The sequence below is a fragment of the Trichophyton benhamiae genome (assembly GCF_000151125.1).
Source record: "Trichophyton benhamiae CBS 112371 chromosome Unknown contig00070.0, whole genome shotgun sequence".
In the NCBI taxonomy this organism is placed as follows: Eukaryota; Fungi; Ascomycota; class Eurotiomycetes; order Onygenales; family Arthrodermataceae; genus Trichophyton; species Trichophyton benhamiae.
This window is the reverse complement of record NW_003315101.1, coordinates 409,159-429,672: the sequence shown is the minus strand read 5'-3', so window position 1 is coordinate 429,672 and position 20,514 is coordinate 409,159. Positions and strand designations below refer to the sequence as shown.

General features: G+C 48.7%; 11 protein-coding genes across 11 annotated transcripts; 5 read left to right on the top strand and 6 right to left on the bottom strand.

Moving 5' to 3' along the window:
* Positions 1 to 285: 285 nt before the first annotated feature.
* On the bottom strand, positions 286 to 618 carry ARB_00347 (uncharacterized protein; the record flags this gene model as incomplete). The annotated part of the gene is made up of 2 exons (XM_003013483.1): positions 286 to 545; positions 606 to 618. The coding sequence occupies 2 exons, from the start codon at positions 616 to 618 to the stop codon at positions 286 to 288; spliced, it is 273 nt and encodes a 90-aa protein (XP_003013529.1).
* Positions 619 to 1,521: 903 nt separating this feature from the next.
* Positions 1,522 to 2,928, bottom strand: ARB_00346 (PAP2 domain protein; the record flags this gene model as incomplete). Its single annotated transcript, XM_003013482.1, has 2 exons — positions 1,522 to 2,219; positions 2,370 to 2,928. 2 exons carry the CDS (start codon positions 2,926 to 2,928, stop codon positions 1,522 to 1,524), a joined length of 1,257 nt encoding a protein of 418 aa, XP_003013528.1.
* Positions 2,929 to 4,111: 1,183 nt separating this feature from the next.
* Positions 4,112 to 5,248, bottom strand: ARB_00345 (uncharacterized protein; the record flags this gene model as incomplete). Its single annotated transcript, XM_003013481.1, has 2 exons — positions 4,112 to 4,518; positions 4,639 to 5,248. 2 exons carry the CDS (start codon positions 5,246 to 5,248, stop codon positions 4,112 to 4,114), a joined length of 1,017 nt encoding a protein of 338 aa, XP_003013527.1.
* An 862-nt stretch (positions 5,249 to 6,110) lies between these two features.
* Positions 6,111 to 6,626, bottom strand: ARB_00344 (uncharacterized protein; the record flags this gene model as incomplete). The annotated part of the gene is made up of 1 exon (XM_003013480.1): positions 6,111 to 6,626. One exon carries the CDS (start codon positions 6,624 to 6,626, stop codon positions 6,111 to 6,113), a length of 516 nt encoding a protein of 171 aa, XP_003013526.1.
* Positions 6,627 to 8,583: 1,957 nt separating this feature from the next.
* Positions 8,584 to 9,063, bottom strand: ARB_00343 (uncharacterized protein; the record flags this gene model as incomplete). Its single annotated transcript, XM_003013479.1, has 2 exons — positions 8,584 to 8,916; positions 9,034 to 9,063. 2 exons carry the CDS (start codon positions 9,061 to 9,063, stop codon positions 8,584 to 8,586), a joined length of 363 nt encoding a protein of 120 aa, XP_003013525.1.
* Positions 9,064 to 9,767: 704 nt separating this feature from the next.
* Positions 9,768 to 10,827, top strand: ARB_00342 (metallo-beta-lactamase domain protein, putative; the record flags this gene model as incomplete). Its single annotated transcript, XM_003013478.1, has 3 exons — positions 9,768 to 9,871; positions 9,945 to 10,560; positions 10,636 to 10,827. 3 exons carry the CDS (start codon positions 9,768 to 9,770, stop codon positions 10,825 to 10,827), a joined length of 912 nt encoding a protein of 303 aa, XP_003013524.1.
* A 255-nt stretch (positions 10,828 to 11,082) lies between these two features.
* Positions 11,083 to 11,877, bottom strand: ARB_00341 (uncharacterized protein; the record flags this gene model as incomplete). Its single annotated transcript, XM_003013477.1, has 1 exon — positions 11,083 to 11,877. One exon carries the CDS (start codon positions 11,875 to 11,877, stop codon positions 11,083 to 11,085), a length of 795 nt encoding a protein of 264 aa, XP_003013523.1.
* A 418-nt stretch (positions 11,878 to 12,295) lies between these two features.
* Positions 12,296 to 13,338, top strand: ARB_00340 (uncharacterized protein; the record flags this gene model as incomplete). The annotated part of the gene is made up of 2 exons (XM_003013476.1): positions 12,296 to 12,393; positions 12,492 to 13,338. 2 exons carry the CDS (start codon positions 12,296 to 12,298, stop codon positions 13,336 to 13,338), a joined length of 945 nt encoding a protein of 314 aa, XP_003013522.1.
* Positions 13,339 to 13,468: 130 nt separating this feature from the next.
* On the top strand, positions 13,469 to 14,501 carry ARB_00339 (uncharacterized protein; the record flags this gene model as incomplete). The annotated part of the gene is made up of 2 exons (XM_003013475.1): positions 13,469 to 13,471; positions 13,632 to 14,501. 2 exons carry the CDS (start codon positions 13,469 to 13,471, stop codon positions 14,499 to 14,501), a joined length of 873 nt encoding a protein of 290 aa, XP_003013521.1.
* Positions 14,502 to 15,658: 1,157 nt separating this feature from the next.
* Positions 15,659 to 16,505, top strand: ARB_00338 (transcriptional activator of ethanol catabolism AlcS; the record flags this gene model as incomplete). The annotated part of the gene is made up of 2 exons (XM_003013474.1): positions 15,659 to 15,861; positions 15,953 to 16,505. 2 exons carry the CDS (start codon positions 15,659 to 15,661, stop codon positions 16,503 to 16,505), a joined length of 756 nt encoding a protein of 251 aa, XP_003013520.1.
* A 2,122-nt stretch (positions 16,506 to 18,627) lies between these two features.
* ARB_00337 (cytochrome P450 monooxygenase, putative) lies at positions 18,628 to 20,251 on the top strand (the record flags this gene model as incomplete). The annotated part of the gene is made up of 5 exons (XM_003013473.1): positions 18,628 to 18,838; positions 18,907 to 19,264; positions 19,323 to 19,521; positions 19,697 to 20,017; positions 20,129 to 20,251. The coding sequence occupies 5 exons, from the start codon at positions 18,628 to 18,630 to the stop codon at positions 20,249 to 20,251; spliced, it is 1,212 nt and encodes a 403-aa protein (XP_003013519.1).
* Between the last annotated feature and the right edge of the window lie 263 nt (positions 20,252 to 20,514).

Sequence of the window (20,514 nt, the reverse complement as noted above, 5' to 3'; positions counted from 1 at the left end):
GCTTCAGGCTTCGGACTTCAGGCGTTGGGCATTACTGCTACAGCCGGAGGAGTGTTACTATTACTATATGTATTACATTAGTTATTATTTAGTGGCAACGGCGGCTTGCGGTTCCACGGTTGCTCTCAGGCACCGGCTTCGAGAAGGCCTATCGGGATGTTTGTTGAACTTGGGAAGACTTGTTCAATTCAGCGTCTGGCTAACTAGGCACTTGATTAATCAACCGAGAGCAGAGCGGTAGACGAGCGTCCATCAGTGTGGCCTCCAGTGTCGGTAGAATGCAGATCAGCAAGCATCTTCCTCCTTGACTTCGTCCTTGACCTCAGTCTTGACGGCTCTTCTGCCTTTCTTCGGAGCCTGCTTGTCGGCAGCCTCGCTTTGCTCAGTCTCAGTTTCATCCTTGACCTTGCGTTTCTTCTCTCCTGCTGGTCTGGCTGTCTTTGGTTTCTGTGGAGTATTCGCCGGGGTCTCCGTGTCACTGCTGGGCGCCTTTGCCTTCAGCTTGATGCGGGCAATGCGGTTCTTGATGGCCAGCGCGTTGTATTCTGTACAGCTGGATGTCAGTTATCTCTCACTTGAGTGCTGCTTGAGGCCTCACTACTTACCGCCGCCCATCATCTTAGCGACAGCAGCATGGTCGACTTTGGCACTTGCTGTGGCCAGAATAGATGCAAGTAGCTAGAGTGTAGATGGATGGTCAGTTTGATACATTAATTAAAGGCAAGCATGGGAAGTGACGGGGTCACAGCCTACCAATGCATCAGCTTTGTCGTCCCACACTACAGGCATTTTTTGAGCTTTTGAAGACAAGATACAGCCTAAAAAGGTAGTAGATTGGAGGCTACAGGATGCTGTTTTGGTGCGTGTCTTCGATCTGCATGCAAGTCGAGTATGCGTGATAGCGGGATTGGTGAAGGATATTGAGAAAGATGGTGAGAAGAAGAAAAAAAAGAAGAAGAAGAAGAAGAAGAAGAGAAGTGAGGTCTTTGTTTTATATAGGGCAAATTCCTGTGTGAGGACAGCTCTGAATAACACAGTTGCCGGGTTACCAGCCAGGCCGAAGCACCAGGCAAGAGAAGTAGAACAAAAATGCCAAACGTGACGCTCAGGATTTTGCTATGTGCTGCCTCATGCGGTAGGTAGGTAAGTGATTAAGGTCATATCATCATCATAAACCGATGGCAAAGGCGACTGGAGAGTTGAGGATATGCATGAAGAAAAAGGGGGGTGATATCAAATAGCCGAGAAATCCAGTCCAGGCCAAACGAATACCCCCCTAGTAATCCGAGAAGAACGAGCAGAATATTCAGATTCTCATAAGAGGTGCTAAACAAGAAGCATGAAGAAAGATATAGACGTATGCGTTAGAAAGGGGGATTATAATATAACATCAAGGGGGTGGATTTGACATGAACACGAAGGGGGCGATATAGGTATCATTTGTGAGAATGTTTGAAATAAAAAACGTATAAAGAAGAAAGTACGAGACATGGCGCTATCATGGCAGAGATATTTCTTGTTTTATGATTTGACAATGGATGCAGGGTGACGCTCAAGAGGTGGACTGTTGGAAGAAGCTCTGTTATCGGGAGGATGGTAGGCAGCGTATCTGGGCGCAGCATCCGAACTGGTATCGGCGGCACCCTGGTGGTGTCTGGGTTCATATCTCGTCTGCTGCATCTCATAACCCTCCGACTCGCTGCTTGACGCACCATAGTCCGTATCAGCAAGGCGTCTGCGTCTCTGAGCCTTTTGGTGTTCAAAGGGGTTGCTCATAAGGGCCGGAGCGGATTCGGGGATTTCATGTCCCTGTGCCTGCTCCTGGGAAGCTTGAGCGGCCTGGTACTCTTCATCCGCGCGAGGGACCAGTTTCATCTGGTCGTTCTCATACTCAAGGAGCCGGCGGTGGGTATACACTGGAGGCTCTGGAATCGATCCCCAGGTGCGGATTGGATGAGCTCGGCCCTTTTTCCAGGGCTCTGCAAGAGATGGGAAGTACTGCCGGTACGCAACCCAGCCGCAACCAACGCCCAGCAGGGACCCGGAGATGACATCAAATGGGTGATGCCGCGCATCCATAATGCGAGACACAGCCACTAAGCCTGCAGAGAGTGTAGGTACCATGACAATGAACGCTTTCCAGACTTCTCCGCGGCTGTCCATGACATGCAGTTTTCCAGCAAGGTAGAGTGATAGATAGAATAGCCCAGCGAACGAAGCTATATATAAAGGTTAGCAAGCTTCAGCCTTTCTATTGTCAATGCAATTCCCCAATTGATACATACAGCTGCTATGTCCTAGAATAATAAGGGAAAAGTTAGTAAAAAGGGGGCTCTCTTCTATCCAGAGGGGACTGGTACTATACACACCTGATGGGAATGACCTAAACCCGTCTTTCAGGATCTCGTGGTCTGTCTGCGTGCAGATAGTATAGTTCGACAGGCCAAACTCCGGCTGCTCGAAGGTCCTGGGCTTGCACCGGTCGATCAGGTCCGGACGAGGCTTACCGCATGCATTCTTCAACGCACCGGTGATAACGAATGCTGCTCCCTGGGCCAGCACCAGCCCGAGGATGCCGCAGTTGAGCTCCCACAGCCGGTCCTTGAGCCGGTACTTGCCCATCAGCTTCCGCTTTCCCGTCGCAATGTTGACCGGCTTGCTGTGCGAGAACAGCCCGTCCAGGACGATCGTGTAGACGACGATGACCAGCACGGGGAAGCCGCCGGAGATCGCGAGGGCGAGCGGGATGGGCACTCGTTCGTGGACGGCATACGGGTAGTGCAGCGTGTAGTTCTGCAGGGCAAACGGCTGGTGGAAGGGCTCGACCCGGTCGAGGATGAAGAAGCCTACGATGAGCGCGCTGCCAGCGAAGAAGAAGCAAAAAAACAGGAGGGAGTCAGTCAGTCTCGATCGGGAAAGCTGTCGCATGCCTTCGCGCCATCTTGAGGAAGCGTTGCAACTAACATGAGGATCACATAGTCGGAGATGTATCTGCAGGCGCGGGCGTTAGCTGGACACAGGCTCCGTCGGCGGGATCTTGCAAGGCGTCCGTCTTCACTCACGATAGGACTATCCTTGCGCGCAGGCGCTTCTTCGAGAAGGGCAGCTTGCTGGGGAGCTGTGCGTCCATGGCTGCGGGTGTCTGTCGAGGCGATGGGACGACGAGCGCTGGCAGAGCCTGGGACACAACGGGCGACAGGGACAGCGACGGGGATAAGAGGGATCGATCAGCTTCGTCTACGGGGTCTCGCGAGCATCCCTGGGATATTGACCGTGAAACCGTCTGCCGGGGCTGGAGAGAGGCGAAGGACGCAGACGGACGACGGCGACGAAGAAAGGAGAGGATGAAAGCAACGAACGAATCGAAAAGAGAAAAAAAAAAAAAAATTCACCAAGGCGACGGGATGGACTATGTGGAATTCTTCAGTTGAACTAATGGTCAACGAGCCATATTAATAGTTAGCTGGCTTTTTCTTTCTTTTTTCCTTCTTCGTGCTTGTGCAGCTGAAACGCTTCTTCTCGCCAGACGGTTGACTTTTAACGGAGGCGGCTACGTGGTTGCTACAGTGAAGCAAACTGCTACTACTACTACTACTACTAGTTACTACTACCGACCACCAGAACAGAGAAAGCGGGTTGGTTTGGCTTGATACAGTGCGTCAACCCCCATATTATTATTATTAGTATTATTGACTTCTGGACCTGTCGAGCTGATGCAAGTCGCAGGTTTCCGCCGCATTCTGCAGGCTGAGGGCGCAGCAAGCGCTGGCCCATCCACCATCCTGCCCTTGTCCCTGCTGTGGGACGCGTCATGGAGAGGGAGAACAGCCCCCCGGATTTGAAGCTATATTTCATTCATTGCCTTGCTATCCACAGAGCTAGGAGTGGCGGGCGGGCGAGGACTGCGTTCTAGGCGCTGTGGGGAGCGGACAGGTCGCCGCGGCCACGTAAGATCATTTGCACCGGAATGAGGCTTGGATGCACGCTTTGATATTACTATTTGACTATGGTATCACGGGAAGAAAACAGACAGAAGCAGGGCAAGAATGTCTGGTGAGAAGAGAAAAGGGGGGGTGTTTCGACATGGCAATATAAAAGTGATTTGCTACTACTACCCGTGGTAGACAAACTGGCCGGGCTTCCAGTCAATAGGCCGGTTGCAGTACCACGTATCGGCTTCAGCGTTACTCGAGTCCTTGGAGCGTCTGCTATTATGGTTGATAGCTGCATACAGGCTGAATCCCTGCTGTTCGAGGACGTCCATAATCGCCAAAAGGATAACTCGAGTCTTCACCGTCTTCGTGCCGACAGCTCGCCAGGGACTCCCGTGAAGTTTGATCTCAAACATGGTTCCTCGCACTTGGCAGTTTTCGACATCTGGGCCCAGGGCATCTGCCAGAATCAAGCCAAAGCCGGATGGTCCATCGACAATACGCAGTTTATCGGAGTGGTGGAAGGAGATGCTCGTCCATATACACGGCGGCGGCGCAGGCTGTTGGTAGCGAAAGAATAAACTGTCTTTTTTTTACCCAGGGGTACGTAGTTACGCCGAAATCAGCAACCAGCAAAGGGTGGCGATTATCCTCTAGATAGGGGGTGTTATATCCCCTTGATAAAAAAAAACGGGCGATTACTCACCGACATGTCCGATATCCACGGAAACCTTCACAATCCAGCCTCGCTGGTACAATCCATCGAGGAGCCCTGCCATCAGCTTACGGGCATGGATCCGAGACTCTCCCCACGAGTGTGGCGACCATGGGTTTCCGTTCAGTTTGATTTCGAGAGACTGGCTATATTCACGCGGAGTATTGATCCCCCTTGGCCAGCCTATCCGGATCATCTCGATTATCTCAGGGACTATCGGCTCTGGAAATCTCAACAGTCTGATGCGGTCCGTCATGTGCATTGATAGACACGCAAAAGCTGTTCTCGGCCCGGGTCCCGGAGGCAAAGGCCTTCTCGAGATAGTTGAAGCCGACGATATTTGTGAAGTAGACATTGACGGCGCATGAGGGAGAGTCGGACGGTGGTGTTCATCGTACGGTGACGAAGATATTGCAGATGCCACGGTCGTTGTATCAGTATGATATGGGGGTGCTGTAGGCACAACGTTGAGCTCTGGTGCCGCGGCCGCTCTTTCGGCTTCGTTTGCCTGGAGTTCGATCGTCTTGATGCTCTTTTCAATGCTGGGGATGACTATCTCGTGCTCATTATATTCTGGATCGGGGGCTTCCTTTCGGTCCATCATCAGGCTGAATATCAGGTAAGAATTTACCAACAGCTCTTCTTCTGTTCAGAGTGCACAGAGCATCCGCTGTTACTTCGATGAATCAAATTTACCCTGGGATTTAAATTATAACTCCTTCACCCCAGAGCAAACTGGTGGATGGTATTTATCCTGACGCCTCTTTCTTTGATATGACGCCCTATTCTCCAAACTCGGCTGAGTTACTGTTGGCATGGCTTGCCCCTCGTATTCCCGCCAGTACCGTCCAACTAACTGCCTTACGACTCTCTATGGCTTAGACCCTCAAGCCTTCGTTCCGTACTTCCTCCCGTTCTTTGCTGACTTTCCATCTCGGGCATTGGTTGCCGTCAGAAAACGATAGCGCACAGCATGTCCCTTTTCCGCGTTATCTCTTCTTGCTTTTGGAGCTTTGTCCCCAGGCTGTACTGGGCTTACCCAATGGAGCTTGCATGAAGCGAGCTTATCAAAGCCATATGGAGCAATTTCTCGTATGCAACAGAGAAATTCTTACAAAGCCCCCCCGTATTGATCATCAGCATGGAATTTACTAGCATAATTCTAGAAAGCTGCCTCATGGGCGAGCTATTTTAAGGAAAGACGTTTTCATTAGTCAACTAACTAGTTAATTAATACTTCTGCTCACATCGGAAGCCAACCTTTTCAGAAATTCAGCAGCACGAAGTGTTTCTCAAATTAAAGGAAATAATAGAAAGACATGAAAATTCAGAATCGTTTTAAGACATGGCTCCTCCATCTACTTTGCACAACGAGTGATGTAGAGTCCGATTCTAGAAATGAGTATCAGTATATGTCTTTGCTTGGTTCTTCAGCTGCAAGCCTTTGAAGGATTGGACGCTACTTACGGTGGGTTTCCGTAGTCCTGGAAATACTTGAGGTTTGTTGATCCTGCATTGGACATCTTAAAGGCGATTGCCTGGCCGAGTGGGCAGTCAAAGGTGGCGATAACGTTCGATTTTCCGGCAGCGAGCGTCTGTATGCCCAGCTCAGCGGCTACTTTTGGCGCATTCTCGTAGGTTGTTCCATTGTTAGCGGGTCCTTCCAGTCTGGCCATGCTAACCTTCCCATCACCCTCGAAGGTATAGGTCCAGGCAGGACGTTCCTCCTTGCTAGGGAACAAGAAGACCAGGGAGCAAAGGTTGGGACCTTGCGGGGAGATGTCGAAGTTGAAGATGGAGGAGATTGTTGCTGAGACTTCGCCATAGTATGAAGTTCCTTTGGCGACCGTGGGGGCCGACGAGTTGACTGGGATGATCAAATGTGGGAACTCGAATGGTCCAGAGAGATTGGTCGGACAGTCCTTAGTTGCTCGTTCCTCGATTGGCCGGGAAGGGATTGAAAGAGCATTGCTGCCCATCGCTAGGCATGCTGCCACAGTGAGCCACTTCATAGTTGACGTTGGAGAGAGCTGCTTTGCTTGCTTTCTTTAGGGAATCAGGATTGATTATTGAGTGGTAATGTGCTTTTCTGTCCGATGCCCCAGGAAATGAGGGAGGTTCATACCTGGACGACGTGCTGGTATTTATAGATTCTCATTGTCAAGGCCCATGGCATCCAGATGCTTGTTCAATTGCCGAAGCGAGAAGCATGTCTTGAACCAAAAAAGCCACAATAAGAACATCTACATGCTGTTTCCCATGGACTGTTCCATCGCCGAGTTGCACTCGATGCTGCAGCGCGTGTACCTCCCGACATCTCGAAGCGGCAAGCAAGTGCTAAAAATGGAAGAACGTATGATCAGACATACAGATCAGCCACAGTAAACAAGCAAATCTTGTACCAAGCTGCAGGAAGTGGATAACAGATCTGCGTTGGATGTCTCAGAGCTTCCCTCATTGCAGTAGCCATGTGATGCGATGCTGCGGTTGTAGAACCTGGTTATGCACATCTCCCGGTTAGTTCGCAATTCTCGTGCCAACGACAGTCGATTTTGGAATCCTTGAAGCCGCTACGGAGTACTTTGTTTGTTGATAGGAGATCACCCGTAGAAATGTGGATAACCCGGTGTCTCCATGTTTCGTTCAATCCGCTTTGCTGTTACCTCAATGCGGGGAGCTTGCATGTCCAGCAACGGATTGAGACTAACTTCATGGCGATATCAAAAGTCGTACGATAGCGCCCCGGAGAAGCACTCGGTACCATATATCCCGTACTCTGTACCCTCTTTGCAGAGGAAACTGACTGGTCATGCAGGAAAACAAAAGCCGAAATGTGGTTCTTCTTGCTGCATGACACAGAATATGCCTCGGGGTGTAACTAAGACATTCTCTGTACTGTACTCGCATCCAGCGAACGGTCGGGCCATGGCATCACGGGCTCATCGAGTGACCTCATTGGTAGATACGTCTCTTCTGCGCTTGCAATAGCCCTAAGATGGACGGCAGATGCTGGGATTGATTGACCGGGGTAAAAGTTGCACAATCCCCTCCCTCTGGAATATCCATGTAGCTGACCCTGTGTGTTCAATCAAACATCCTGCTGTCACTTGCTGAAAAGGGCCTGATAGCGACTGGTATCAGGCGGATGGCTCTAGCGGTGTGATTAAATGGGCGAGCGAGAGCAAGATCCTTCACATTGTTTGTTGGCAAACCTGGGCAACAGCGGATTGTCAGAGTATAATGATGAGATTAAAACATTGACCAGAGCCGATTCTGGATCATGACTAGGATTCAGATTACTGTCTGTCGTAAAATTTTATCATCATTATTCAAATTAACCCGTTAACCATATTGTTATATGATTATTACCTGATAAAAGGTTGAAAATCGCGTACGAAAACTTTTGCAGGCCGCCCGAGGTTGCTTTAAGCCTCATGAAGTTTAAAAGGGATAAATTTTAGTCCGATTTACTTACATAATCACCCGAAACTCTAAAATTGCAACCTCCGACTTATCATTGGAACATCCATGTTTGCTCCGGTGGTGGCAAGGGGGATAGTTAATATGGCCTTCTTAAAACAGATACCCCCTGTCAACCACTGTTGAAGGTTCGCTAAATCCCTATTTTTCCATTATATACCCCTTCCGGAAAAGTTCTACTTCGGTAACCCAATGGCCATGTTTTCATTATCCTATTGACGATATGTCAAAGGACTTTTACACTTCATGTTGGTGGTAGACCGGGTAAAGGTGCGAAGGCAATATGAAGCTTCACAAATGCTTGCTCAAACCCCAGGAGGGACCAACGGCACATTTGCGGCTGCAAGGACGGAACTAGAACTATCCTTGCGAACGGTCATGGCCATTTGTTTCCAGCACGTCTGTATTTGCAACCGTATCCATCCAAATATCAACCAGGTTGATACTGTCCATTTTTCACATCTCATCCACTCTGTCTAGCTCTGCAGAGATGAAGAGTTCCAGAATAGAGGGATGAGAAAACCGGAATGGAAGGAACTTGGCAAACCCTGGGCTCAAAGGGAGAACAGCTGGATACCCTTGAGGAGTTCTGTTGCACTGTGAGTCTTTGCCGAGGATTTGATGTTGTATCTTCTTGCGTATCGGGAAGGACTGCTGGATAATCAACATTGAGCTGTGGTTTCCGTTATAGCTCCTTGTATAATCTGAATTGCCCCTGCCACTCTGCTGACGACTGGTTATTAAATCTCTACTTCTCTGCATCTTTGGAGCTCTGGATATGTATATAGACTATAGAGGACGTAGAACCGGGATTTGAAAGTGAACTGTTTAACTAGTTAATTATTAGTTAGCCACTGGTTAATGATTATCAGACTAGACTGATTCTAACAAAATACAAATACTCACATCTTCTGCTCGCCCTTCGGAGTCGGCCATTAGTGATAACGTTCACAGAGACTCTGCCGTTCGCATATTCCACAGAGCAGGTCTCTGCATGGCTCGGGCATATCTCTCTCCCAAGGGCCTACGACCGCTACGTTGCCTACCCAAGCTAAACCTGGGAAGGAAGGCGGGCATCGTCCGCTCGTTTAATACGGAAGAAGAGAGGTTGAAAGCTCTCTAGGACTGGTTTAGAATAATGCTGACCCAGAAAAAGGTTGGATATATCAAGGGGTGGATTATGGCACTCAGAAGGAGGATCAAAACCTCTTGAGGTCCTTCCCTGCTTCCGTTGATGCAAGGGATAGATCTAGAAGACTTCGTTTGTCAGTCAAATTCAGAAGTGCCTTACGAATATAAAATATGAAAATAGCCGGCCTTCATGGTCCAGCCCATTTGTAAGCTCATCGTATTCTGCAGGCTAGTTAACGATGTCGCTCTGAAGCGAGAACGATGACATATTCCCGACATCTAGAATACAATGATTAGACGTCACAAGGACGCTTATGTTCTGCCTTTTCTAGACTCTATCTAAACCTGCCGAGGAGATACCTACCGGGAGAGGCTACTTAAGGAGGCTCTGCACACCCTGACGAAGGACGAAATCATGGGCCAGTGCCACAACTCTGCTCTGGTTGATTTTAACATCCTACTGAACACCGTCACTGCCCATTGCTGCTTATAAACAGTCATCTTCGAAGATGGATCTTCCAATCTGCGGAACATGTGGTGCTCAGTACAGCTCTTCATCGGTGAAGTCCTGCAAAATATGCGACGACCCTCGACAATACGTTCCTCCTCAGGGGTAACTAAATACGAACCATCAGTGATCTCTTGATTTGCTTTTATATACCAAGCAACTGACATTGTGTTACTAGGCAATGGTGGACAACCTTACGCAGCCTGCAAGAGTCAGGAAAATATCACGTCTTCCATGAATATGAGCAGTCCGGGCTTGTGAGCATCGTCACTGTTCCAGCGGTAGCAATTGGACAGCGAGCATTTCTCTGCCGTACTCCCAGTGGTAACGTCCTCTGGGACTGCATCAGCTACATCGACAGCGAGACCGTCCGCCATATCCAGGAGCTCGGTGGGATTCAAGCAATCGCTATTTCCCATCCTCACTTCTACTCCACGGCGATCCACTGGGCGGAAGCCTTCAACTGTCCAGTCTACTACTCAGCAGAGGATGAGCAATGGATCCAGCGTTTCCGCGACGGTGGCCCCTTGAGGGTGACTGCAGGCTCAAATCTTCAAAGCCATACTGGAACTCATCAGATCCTATGGGAAGGCGAGCAATTGAGCCTTCTCGACGGCAAAATTAAGATCCTCAAGGCCGGAGGACATTTTCCGGGAAGCGCGGTTTTGTTCTGGGAAGATGAGAAGCGGTTGCTGGTTGCTGACACTATCATGGTTGTGCCCAGCGGCGTCTACCACGTTGATAGACAGCCAGGGACGACTTCATATACCTTTATGTGGTCATATCCGAATCTGGTATGACATATAGAATATGGTTCTCTCTCAACCCTCAACTCCAGGTGAACTAACCGCTGTTGGTGCTGTTATTAGATACCGCTCTTCCCAGATGCCATCCATCGCATCTGGAAAACAGTGGCGCCGCTCGACTTTGAACATGTGCACGGCGCCTTTAATGACCGCGAGACTATCGGCAATAGTAAGAAGAGAGTCCTTGAAAGTGCCCAAATATATGTAAAGGCCATGGGATACACCGACCACCCTATCCATAGGGAGGCTATATAGGGGCATCTCTGTGCCAGCTGGTATCAACTCATTCACCCGATAACATAGTTATCTTTGCGCTCCAATTGAGAATTCCGTCAAGTAGGCATCGTTAATAAATGAATTTGATAATTGCAAGCAAGTTGAATAAAAAAAAAAAAAAGGAAAAAAAAGGAAAACCCTGAATTCGCCCCCATTGTAAAAAAAAAATCTACTATACAATCAATGCTATGATTACATCATGATATATCAGGGACACTGAGTGTCTCACTATTTTCATATCTTGCTTCCAGTAAGTTCCTCAGCAAGCCTCTTGGTTCGCCGTTGTACAGTCTCCCATTTAGTCAGTTCGTCCTTCGTCTGGTTACCTAGGACAGCCATTGTAGGTGGAGGTCCCAAGTTCCAGATGTTCTCTCCAGTGCGGCGTCCGTTAGCCCAGTCAGGGTTGTTGTCAATAGGGAATACACGATCGATCTCGGCGTTAAGTTGCTCTTCGTTGATGATAAACTGCTGCGCATTCAAATAAAGCTCGTGAATCGAGTTCACCACGTCGTGACGCCGAGCCTCCTGAATCTCCTTGACTTTTGCCATAGATCGGGCCAACCGTTCTTCTGCGCCTGGATTTGGGAGTACTTTGCATTTTAAAGGTTTCATCGCCGAAACAGTGGTCGAGGCTGTGAGTCGGTCATCATCTCGCTCTGGTTGATTGAGGATCTGAGTTCGACGCTTCTCTTTGGCATTGCTTCGCGCAACCATTCTCTGGTGAGCAGATTTCTTGCGTTCATGAAGCTCTAGAAGACCTTCACGCAAATGCTTCCTCCTAACACCAGCCATTTTCCGCCTCCATTCGAGCTGTTCATACTGGGGATGGCCTGGTGCGACCTTTGGAGTGTCGCTAGACGGCAGTGGTGTAGCATCGGCGATGTATGATTCGGTAGGTTTATCTGGTCGGCGGGATGGAAACAGCTCTCTAGGGACAGGTAGAGTGCCTTTGACCTGTGGTCGACGGGGTAGATCTGGTTGAATTGACTGTGGTACATCGATATAGCCTGGCGCTTCAGGACCGACCATCATGCGAGCAGTCGAGGAGAATAAACGAGACTGGACCCCGGGGGCTGTGTAGGAGCGGCATAGTGCCATGGATGATTTCGTACTGCACTCTCGTAGTAGGGATGCCATCGTGAATGTCAATTGCGGCGAACTCCCGTCCTGTCCAAGTCGTTGCAGCCTGCACGGAAGGGAAGGAAACGTCCAAAAGATTCAAACAGAAAAAAAAGCGATAGAAGTTTTAGCATGGCCCGTGCGGTGATAAGTCTTGGCACAGATGCACACTTTTTTTTTTTTTTTTTTTTTTTCTAAACCGTCAAAAGATTTTATCAGCGTCAACTCCAACGACCAACTCCAACGGGAGGCTTCAAACTGCAAAGCGCCTCTCGAAACAGACTCCTTGCTCAGTAGTAGCAGAGTTTCTTGTTACATCTCTGTGAAAATGGGTACAGGCAAAAAGGAGGCGTCTCGACGAGAGCGCCAGGGTAAGAGTAATGATGGGATGGGCAATGTTCGAACCAAGGGCGAAAATTTCTACAGGTATGGATTTCTCTCCCCTCCAGTATTTCTTGGTTCGGCATTTGCTGGTGGTTATGTTATTAAGTCTTGGACTAACTGTTGTGTGTGTGTGTTTATAGAGATGCGAAAAAAGTGAAGACCCTTAATATGTTTAAGGATGGAAAGGCCCAAAGGAACGCATCTGGAAAAATCACCAAAGCCGCATCATACCAGTCTCGAGATAAGCCAAGTGCCCGGATAGAACCGAACAGAAAGTGGTTCGGGAATACTCGAGTCATTTCTCAAGAAGCTCTGAGCTCCTTCCGAGAGGCTGTTGCTGAAAAGGCAGCTGATCCCTATCAAGTATTGTTAAAAACCAATAAACTCCCAATGAGTCTTATTCAGGACGGCCATGCACCAAATGGCCTGAAGCAGCACAAGGCTAAGATTGCCGTTGAAAATGCCCCATTCAGTGACACGTTTGGGCCCAAGGCACAGAGAAAGCGTGTTAAGCTCAGTGTCGATACTCTTGAGGGCCTCGCCGGGGAGACAGTAAAGATGCATGACAGCTATTTGGATCGCTTAGAGCAGGCAAAACTGCTCAGCGGTACATCAGGCGATGCCAATGCTGATACCAACGGTGATGATGCAGAACTCACCGCTGCCAGAGAACCGATCTTCTCAAAGGGACAGAGTAAACGGATCTGGAATGAACTGTACAAAGTCATTGACTCCTCAGACGTTATTGTCCATGCTTTGGATGCCAGAGATCCCGAAGGCACTCGGTGTAGAAGTGTCGAGAAATATATCCAGGAAGAAGCGCCACACAAACATTTGATATTTGTTCTAAACAAGTGTGACTTGGTGCCAACAGGCGTTGCTGTAAGTTTATACACCTTCCGCATTATCCCTTTAAAATATCACCTTCAGCCCCAGAACCGCTCAAATTATGCCATCGCGTTTGTCAAGGCTGCTTCCAGTGCATAAGTTATTGCCGTTTTTTACAATGGAAGACGGTCTGTTACCGCTATGGCAGATCAATCCCCCCCGTAACTTTGGCTTCTTTCTGAAGTCGAGGTTGACTTGCTTTCGTTTTGAAGGCATCGTCGCAAAGGGCATGGTGTGTCTTGTTTTGAGTTGAGTCCCGCTTCCACCTCATCGTGGACATAATAGCTGTTCTCTTAGTAACATTTCATATATCTCTACGTCTATCACCTTCGCCGTCATTATATACATACACAATATATATCCTGGCGCATTTGACTAACTTCTGGTCCTAGGCTGCCTGGGTCCGTGCTCTATCTAAGGAGTACCCTACACTTGCATTCCATGCAAGCATCAACAACTCTTTTGGCAAGGGATCGTTGATCCAGCTACTACGTCAGTTTTCAATTCTCCATTCAGATCGCAAGCAAATATCAGTGGGATTTATTGGCTATCCCAACACTGGAAAATCGTCCATCATAAACACTCTTCGAAAGAAGAAAGTGTGCACTGTTGCTCCTATCCCTGGAGAGACTAAAGTATGGCAGTATATCACATTGATGAAGAGAATTTACCTCATTGACTGCCCTGGAGTGGTACCCCCGAGCAATAACGCCACTGAGGAGGACATCCTTCTACGTGGCGTTGTTCGAGTGGAAAATGTTGAAAACCCAGAACAGTATATTCCCGCGATACTTAAAAAGACGCAGCAGCGTCACATTGAGAGAACATATGAAATCAAGGGATTCACAGATGCTACTGAATTTTTGAGCATACTGGCTAGGAAGGGTGGCCGACTGCTCAAGGGCGGTGAGCCCGACGTGAACAGTGTTGCAAAGATGGTGATAAATGACTTCCTTCGTGGGAAGCTGCCTTGGTATACACCTCCACCTAAGGCTGATGACGCTGGAGATGAAAAAATAAATGGACGTGAGGGTCGATTAGGTGAGATGGGCATTAAGAGGAAAGCGGATGAAGCTCAAGGTGACGATGGAGATGAAGTACAGTCTGGCCCTGATGCGAGCGAGGATGATGTGGAGAGCGTCAAATCCGGGGCTCTCGAAAACGGATCGGACGGCAACGAAAATGAAAGCGAATTTGAAGGGTTTGAAGATTCAGACAATGAAGATGGGGGCGCTCCAATAGACACAGACTCCAGCCGATGATGTGCGCACAAAGGGAAATACTGAGACTTCCCTCATTTACAGCGTCCCTGCGTTAATCCTTCGTGAGGTTTCGCATTTCCATTAATGTGGTATATAAGTTGGTTGTCAACAGCTTTAGCCATGTCTATCCGTTACCGTGCCGGACCGGCTCATGCCAGCAAACTGAAGAGTGTGAAAATTGGGGATTATCCACGGTGCTACTTACTATCGTATGGAGTACGGAGTACACCAGCTCCTCTTCCCTCCCCCTACGGGTTTTAGGACCCCAACCTTGGTCAACAACAATGTCGTGACCGAGGCTCGGAGTGAATGAATCACAAGTAATCTCTGAAGGATTCATCCCAAACCCCTCTATTTCTAGCAAGCCACGCTGAAGTGCCAAAGCCCGTAGCCGGAACTACTCTATACAGCCTGTCTCCCACTTGAGACAGGAATTCCGCCCAGATGGCACTGTCCTTGCCGCGAACAAGGGGCTCAAACATACTATACATGAAATTCTCAATGATTAGTTACGTACACAAATGCATTCTCCACAAAACGAAACGTCTCTACGTACAATTAGCCTGTTTCTTCACTTCCAGGTACCAGATTAATCTGAGCCAAACAATGCCGTTTCCCCAAGCCGACTGGCGGCGGTTCGTTGGATCCAGCTGCGGAATCCCAAGGAACAGCGAAAGCTTAGCCGATCAAGCATTTAAACAGTCTCCACCTCCACTCCCAGACAAACCATGATGTGCCTGCTTATCACAAAGGGGTCGCTTGGTGGATATGATTTTCACGGTGTTTTGTCACTGTGCTGTCCATATCGCGAACTGAACGCATTCCGCGCTAGATAATGCATTTATATTCGTTGAAAGTTTAATGGCACAAGCTGCAGGAGCTGCGAAGGCCTCGCCGGCCGGCCAAGCAAGCCGAGTCGGAAGAGCGAGAGAATTATAGGGGATAAATAGGACTGACCCTGGACATCCCACGAAAAAAAAAATACATATAAAAATAACCCCTCGACATTGCAGTGGAGGTTTATATCTATTCCCTTCTGCTCCTCCTGCTTGTGCCCTCCCTTTCCCCGTGCCTTTCTTCTGTCAATTGCCTGGAAAGCCTGTGGTTTTCTTCCGTATACCAGTCCCGTACCGCCGAGCTAGACAAGCCCAACCAATATGTCCAACGTCGTCCCTCAGCCAAGCGCAAAGGTGCCGCAGACCGAGTGGTCTTCACTCTATGAGCAGCAAGAACACAAACCCTCAACCGGTTCCCATGTAGCTCTGCCATCTTTCGGCAAGCTCGCCAACCCAGCCCCTTTGGGCCTCTTCGGGTTCTCGGTCACAAGTATTGTGGTTGGGCTGTACAACTGCGGTGCAGGGTAAGTGTGTGCCAGAGTGGGGAGGGTTGTGGTTGTGGCGTACTTCTTCTCAACCCTTCAGAGGGGACTAATGTGGTCATTGGTATCATAGACTGCCCAACTCCAATCCACGAGGAAGCTCTGGTCCAGATCAAGCTGCCTTTGGCCTTGCCTTGTTCATGGGAGGTATGATCCAGATCATCGTCGGCTTCATGGAGTTCCGGTCCGGCAATACTCTGGGTACCACCATTCACTCTTCGTACGGCGCATACTGGATGGCCTACGCAATGCTCAAGATTCCCGGATTGCACATACGTGAGGCATACGGAGATGAACGGTCATACACATTCGCACTCGGTATATTCCTCATCATTTGGGTACTTCTGACGATTGTTTTCATGGTTGCGTCACTGCATTCCAATATCTTGTGTCTGCTTGTGTTTGTATTCCTTGCGCTGTCATATCTGTTCGCCGCCATAGCCAATTTTATCGCAACGTCACTCCCAGAGCAGAGCATCCAGATAAACAAAGTCGGAGGTGGATGCGGTGTTGTCTGTGGAATGATAGCGTTTTACTGTGCAGCTGCAGGATTGATGTCGCCCGAAATGACTCCTGTACGGCTTCCGTTAGGTCCTGCTCCATGGGCTAAGGAACATATAGTGTGATAGCAATGTAGTGCACCTCGGTGCCGCTAGCTTCTCCCTTTCATTGAAGGGATCGGCTGATATTTTCTTCTCCCCAGTGTGTGTGTGCGAATTAGCGAGCGTTTTTGCATCTTGTCTTTTCATTGGAATAAAGTCTGCATAGCAATAATAAGTTAATGAACCGATCAGCATTCTTGCTACTCGAGCAGGCCCGTCAAAATTAAGAATGCGGATAAACAACCAGAAGTTGTTCTGATGATATATAGGCATTGACCTGCAGTGGCCATTCTAGGGCGACCTTGCATGGTCTCACGGCGCAATAGTTCAATGCTGCGCCTTGCTCGTTCCTGGATTCTCCAGAAGCCTCCAAGGTGGGAACCCAGAAACTGCGCCGTATTCGACATTTTTTGGTGGCAGAGAGTCGAGATAACTTTGCACAGCACATAGTGTCAGCTGAAGGAATAACGTAGGAATTAGATGCAGCACTGCTGTCATATCCCGGGCCTTATTTGAAACAATGTAACTAAGATATAAGCCAGGATTGCTGCGAGACATCTGAGGGACAGTTACAAGGTGCATACACAAAACCACGACAAGGATGGCCCTGACTTGGGAGCTCGTTCCTCGGACTTGCTGCGAGAATGGTTCATAATCGAAGGGACCTTTTGACAGAGACCCTTGCTTCATCATGGAAGCTGAAGCTCTGAAATTTGCCCGTGTGTTAACTAGTTGACTAGTTAGCTCCAGGGGTAAGGCCAGGTCTGTCACCAGCCATCAACATGATCGGCAGTCCGTTTCAAGGGGAGCAGGTGTAAGTATGTGCTTCGTGTGTCCCATGCAGTGTCCACAGAGAGGTCCCCAAGGATTTTCGGCTCAACAAGCCGCCCAGTGTTGTGGTAGTTAGTGTAGTTACTTAGAAAAGGGGCGGGAGAAGGGCAGAAGTTCTCGATGCCGGGTTGCAGGCGGCTCTAACGCCCAAGTCATGGAGAACTCAACTCAACCATGTATCTGTATCTGCCTATTATTCATTGGTTATTATTCCCTGTCACGCTAAAGGCATGCTGGATGCAAACGGATAGCTAGTTATGACCACCGTATGGTGATCTCTCAGCCGCCAGGTTGGACTCACGAACTAACTTGCTCTAGGTTGGTCGAGTTCTCGCGAATTATGCAGTGTCCAGGCCGAGGGGCGAAATGTGCTACTCTGTGCTGGCGAGTCGCTGCGGCCTGTTGATGCCGTGACAAGCAGTCCTGATCCCCTCCTCCATATGAATGAGCCTTAGTTATATGGACACCGTTGTGGGAGAAGCGGCCTGGATGAGGATTTTGGGCTCAACCAAGGCTTCGAGCCCGGCTGCCTGAATGGAAACTCGTGTAACCGCAGTTTAATAAATACACTGCAGTCGAATGTGCTACAGTCGGTTATTAGACAAGCTGGTGCATTGCCTGGCAGGATGGATAACTAGTCTCGTGTTCAAGACTCTGGACAGGCATTGCGGCTGTGCCGTTGCACTCAAGCGCCGAACAGCATATATTTATACCCTATGAGGCCTCCTCCTTCTCGTTCTATTCACAGAGACACCAGACATGCTGTGCTGGAATAATCCTGATATTCGCACAGATCCAAACCGACACGATGGATACTTCGCTCCGGACACACGCCTTCATGTCTGCCGTAATGGCGCTTCCCCCACTAGGATCGCTTTACCTTGGGACAGACGCCATGAAAGGTTCATCCTATCTATACCTTTACCATACAGCTATCTTACTGGTATGGGCTGTCGCGATAAAAAAGATAGTCTATAATCATTACTTTGGTCCCCTGAGAAGCATTCCAATGGCACCAGGAGATTGGCTCATCTTCGGTCATACACCCTATATGTATCGTGCAATTCCGGGGAGCTGGATCTTCGACTTTGTCAATAAACGCAATGCCAGAGACTATGGAATGATAAGAACAAAGGGCATACTGCATCTAAGTGATACAGTCGTCCTAACCGACCCTAATTTATTCAACGAAGTCTTGAGCGCTCACTGTTATGACTGTGAGTGTCATTTCGTGTATTATTGTCCTATATACCCGCATTTCAACTAATAGGCAGAAGATATCAAACCGCCTAAACGCACTGCATTTGTTAAGCGAATGATAGGACGGGGTATTGGCACTGCCGAACTTGCAGAGCACAAGGCACAACGAAAGTCTGTTCGACCAGCCTTTCTCGGCCATGTTATCAAAGAACTTGTCCCGAAGATGTGGCTTAAAGCTCTTGAATTCTCAGACTTCATGGCGACTGAGTCAAAGGCCACTGACGGTGCCATTGAGTTCCACAGATTAGTCTCCCTGGTGACACTTGGTAAGGGATATAAAACCAATAGGAGAATATATGTAGATGTCCACACCTTCTGACTCATTGTTATCTAGATATCATTGGAGTTGCTGCTTTTGGCGAGGATTTCAAGTCTCTTTATGGTTCACAGAATGAGCTCGCAGTTACGTTTCGTCGAATGTTAGATCCAACCTGGGATTTTATCAAATACTTTGTTGCATGCATGGTACTACCGAGCTGGATTTCCGCCATGCTCCCCATGGAGGGAAACAAAACGTTGGCAGCATGCAAGTCTAAACTGCTGAGTCTCAGTCACCAGCTAGTTACAGAGAAAAAGGAGGTAGTTAGGAAAGGGGGCAAGTACAGCACAACCGTCTTATCGGTGCTTCTAAAAAATGGGGAATTTTCTGATGACGATATACGGGACCAGATGTTGACATTCTTGTTTGCAGGGTACGACTTTTCATTCAACCCCCCCTAGAAGGATAGCTTTGCTAACAACAGCATCTAGTCATGAAACTACGAGTACATCAACCACTTTTGCCATGTACCTTCTTGCTACACACCCTGAAATTCAAGAGAAACTTCGACTCGAAGTTCAGGGAGCATTATCACAGTGCAACCCACATGAGCTCACGGATCAAATGTTTGAGTCAATGCCACTCCTTGCAGCGGTCGTGTCCGAGACTCTCAGACTTTGGCCGGTGGCGGTAAGTCTTCAATGAACTTAGTGAAGATGCTAATGTCCTTTGCTGCTTCTTATACTAATGTTTCCCCCCTTCCTATTTATCCAGCCATTACAGCTGCGAGTTGCCATAGTAAGTGCTATAGTTCAAGTTTATCTCACATTGATAACATACCTCGCGACTAACGGTATTTCTAAAGAGGGACAGCGTCATTCGGGGTGTCACAATTCCTAAGGGAACATGGGTTAACATGTCCATCTTAACAGCCAATCGGTCACAGTCTATCTGGGGAGCAGATGCAGCCGAATTCAGACCTGAAAGGTGGCTCGGCGAGGGCAGAGAGACTCATGGAGGGACTAACAACCGCCTTGCAAGTAGCATTACTTTCTTGTTTGGACCACGAAGTTGTATTGGACAAAGCTTTGCTAGGGCAGAGATGAAGTGTCTGATTGCAGCTATGGTGGGAAAGTTCAAAATTGAGATGCTGCATCCAGACCAGCAGGTTGTGGTCGCCGGGGCTGTAAGTCTAATTCTATCACCCCCTTGCCCGGATATGCTGTGTCTCGCTAACACTTTATATACTGTTAGCTCACGATCAAGCCTATGAATGGCCTACATCTTCGCCTCACAGATATGGGCCCAAGTCATAATAAGTGAGGAGATAGCCATTGCTCTGGTTACTATGTTTAATACATCCGAGCCTGTTCTCAGGCGCATTTGGCTCCTCTTTAGCTACTACCTTCGGTTGATATAAGGTAGGTAATTGAACTAATGGGTAGATCCGTATTTCAAGCTTCCCCGTCTGATATGTCTCTACTGATGAGCCCTATCAAAAACTGTTCTGCGCCGTGAGTAACATTAATATCTGGCGTACTAGCAGTGCATCAAGAACGGTCGCCATACCCTTTCAGGCCTGTCTTTGGGATGCTGGCTCTCGGGCAGTCTTCCAAGAGCACCCATGCCCAACGACCATACTACGCCGATGACCACCTAACTCGAATGTCCATCTGAGACAGG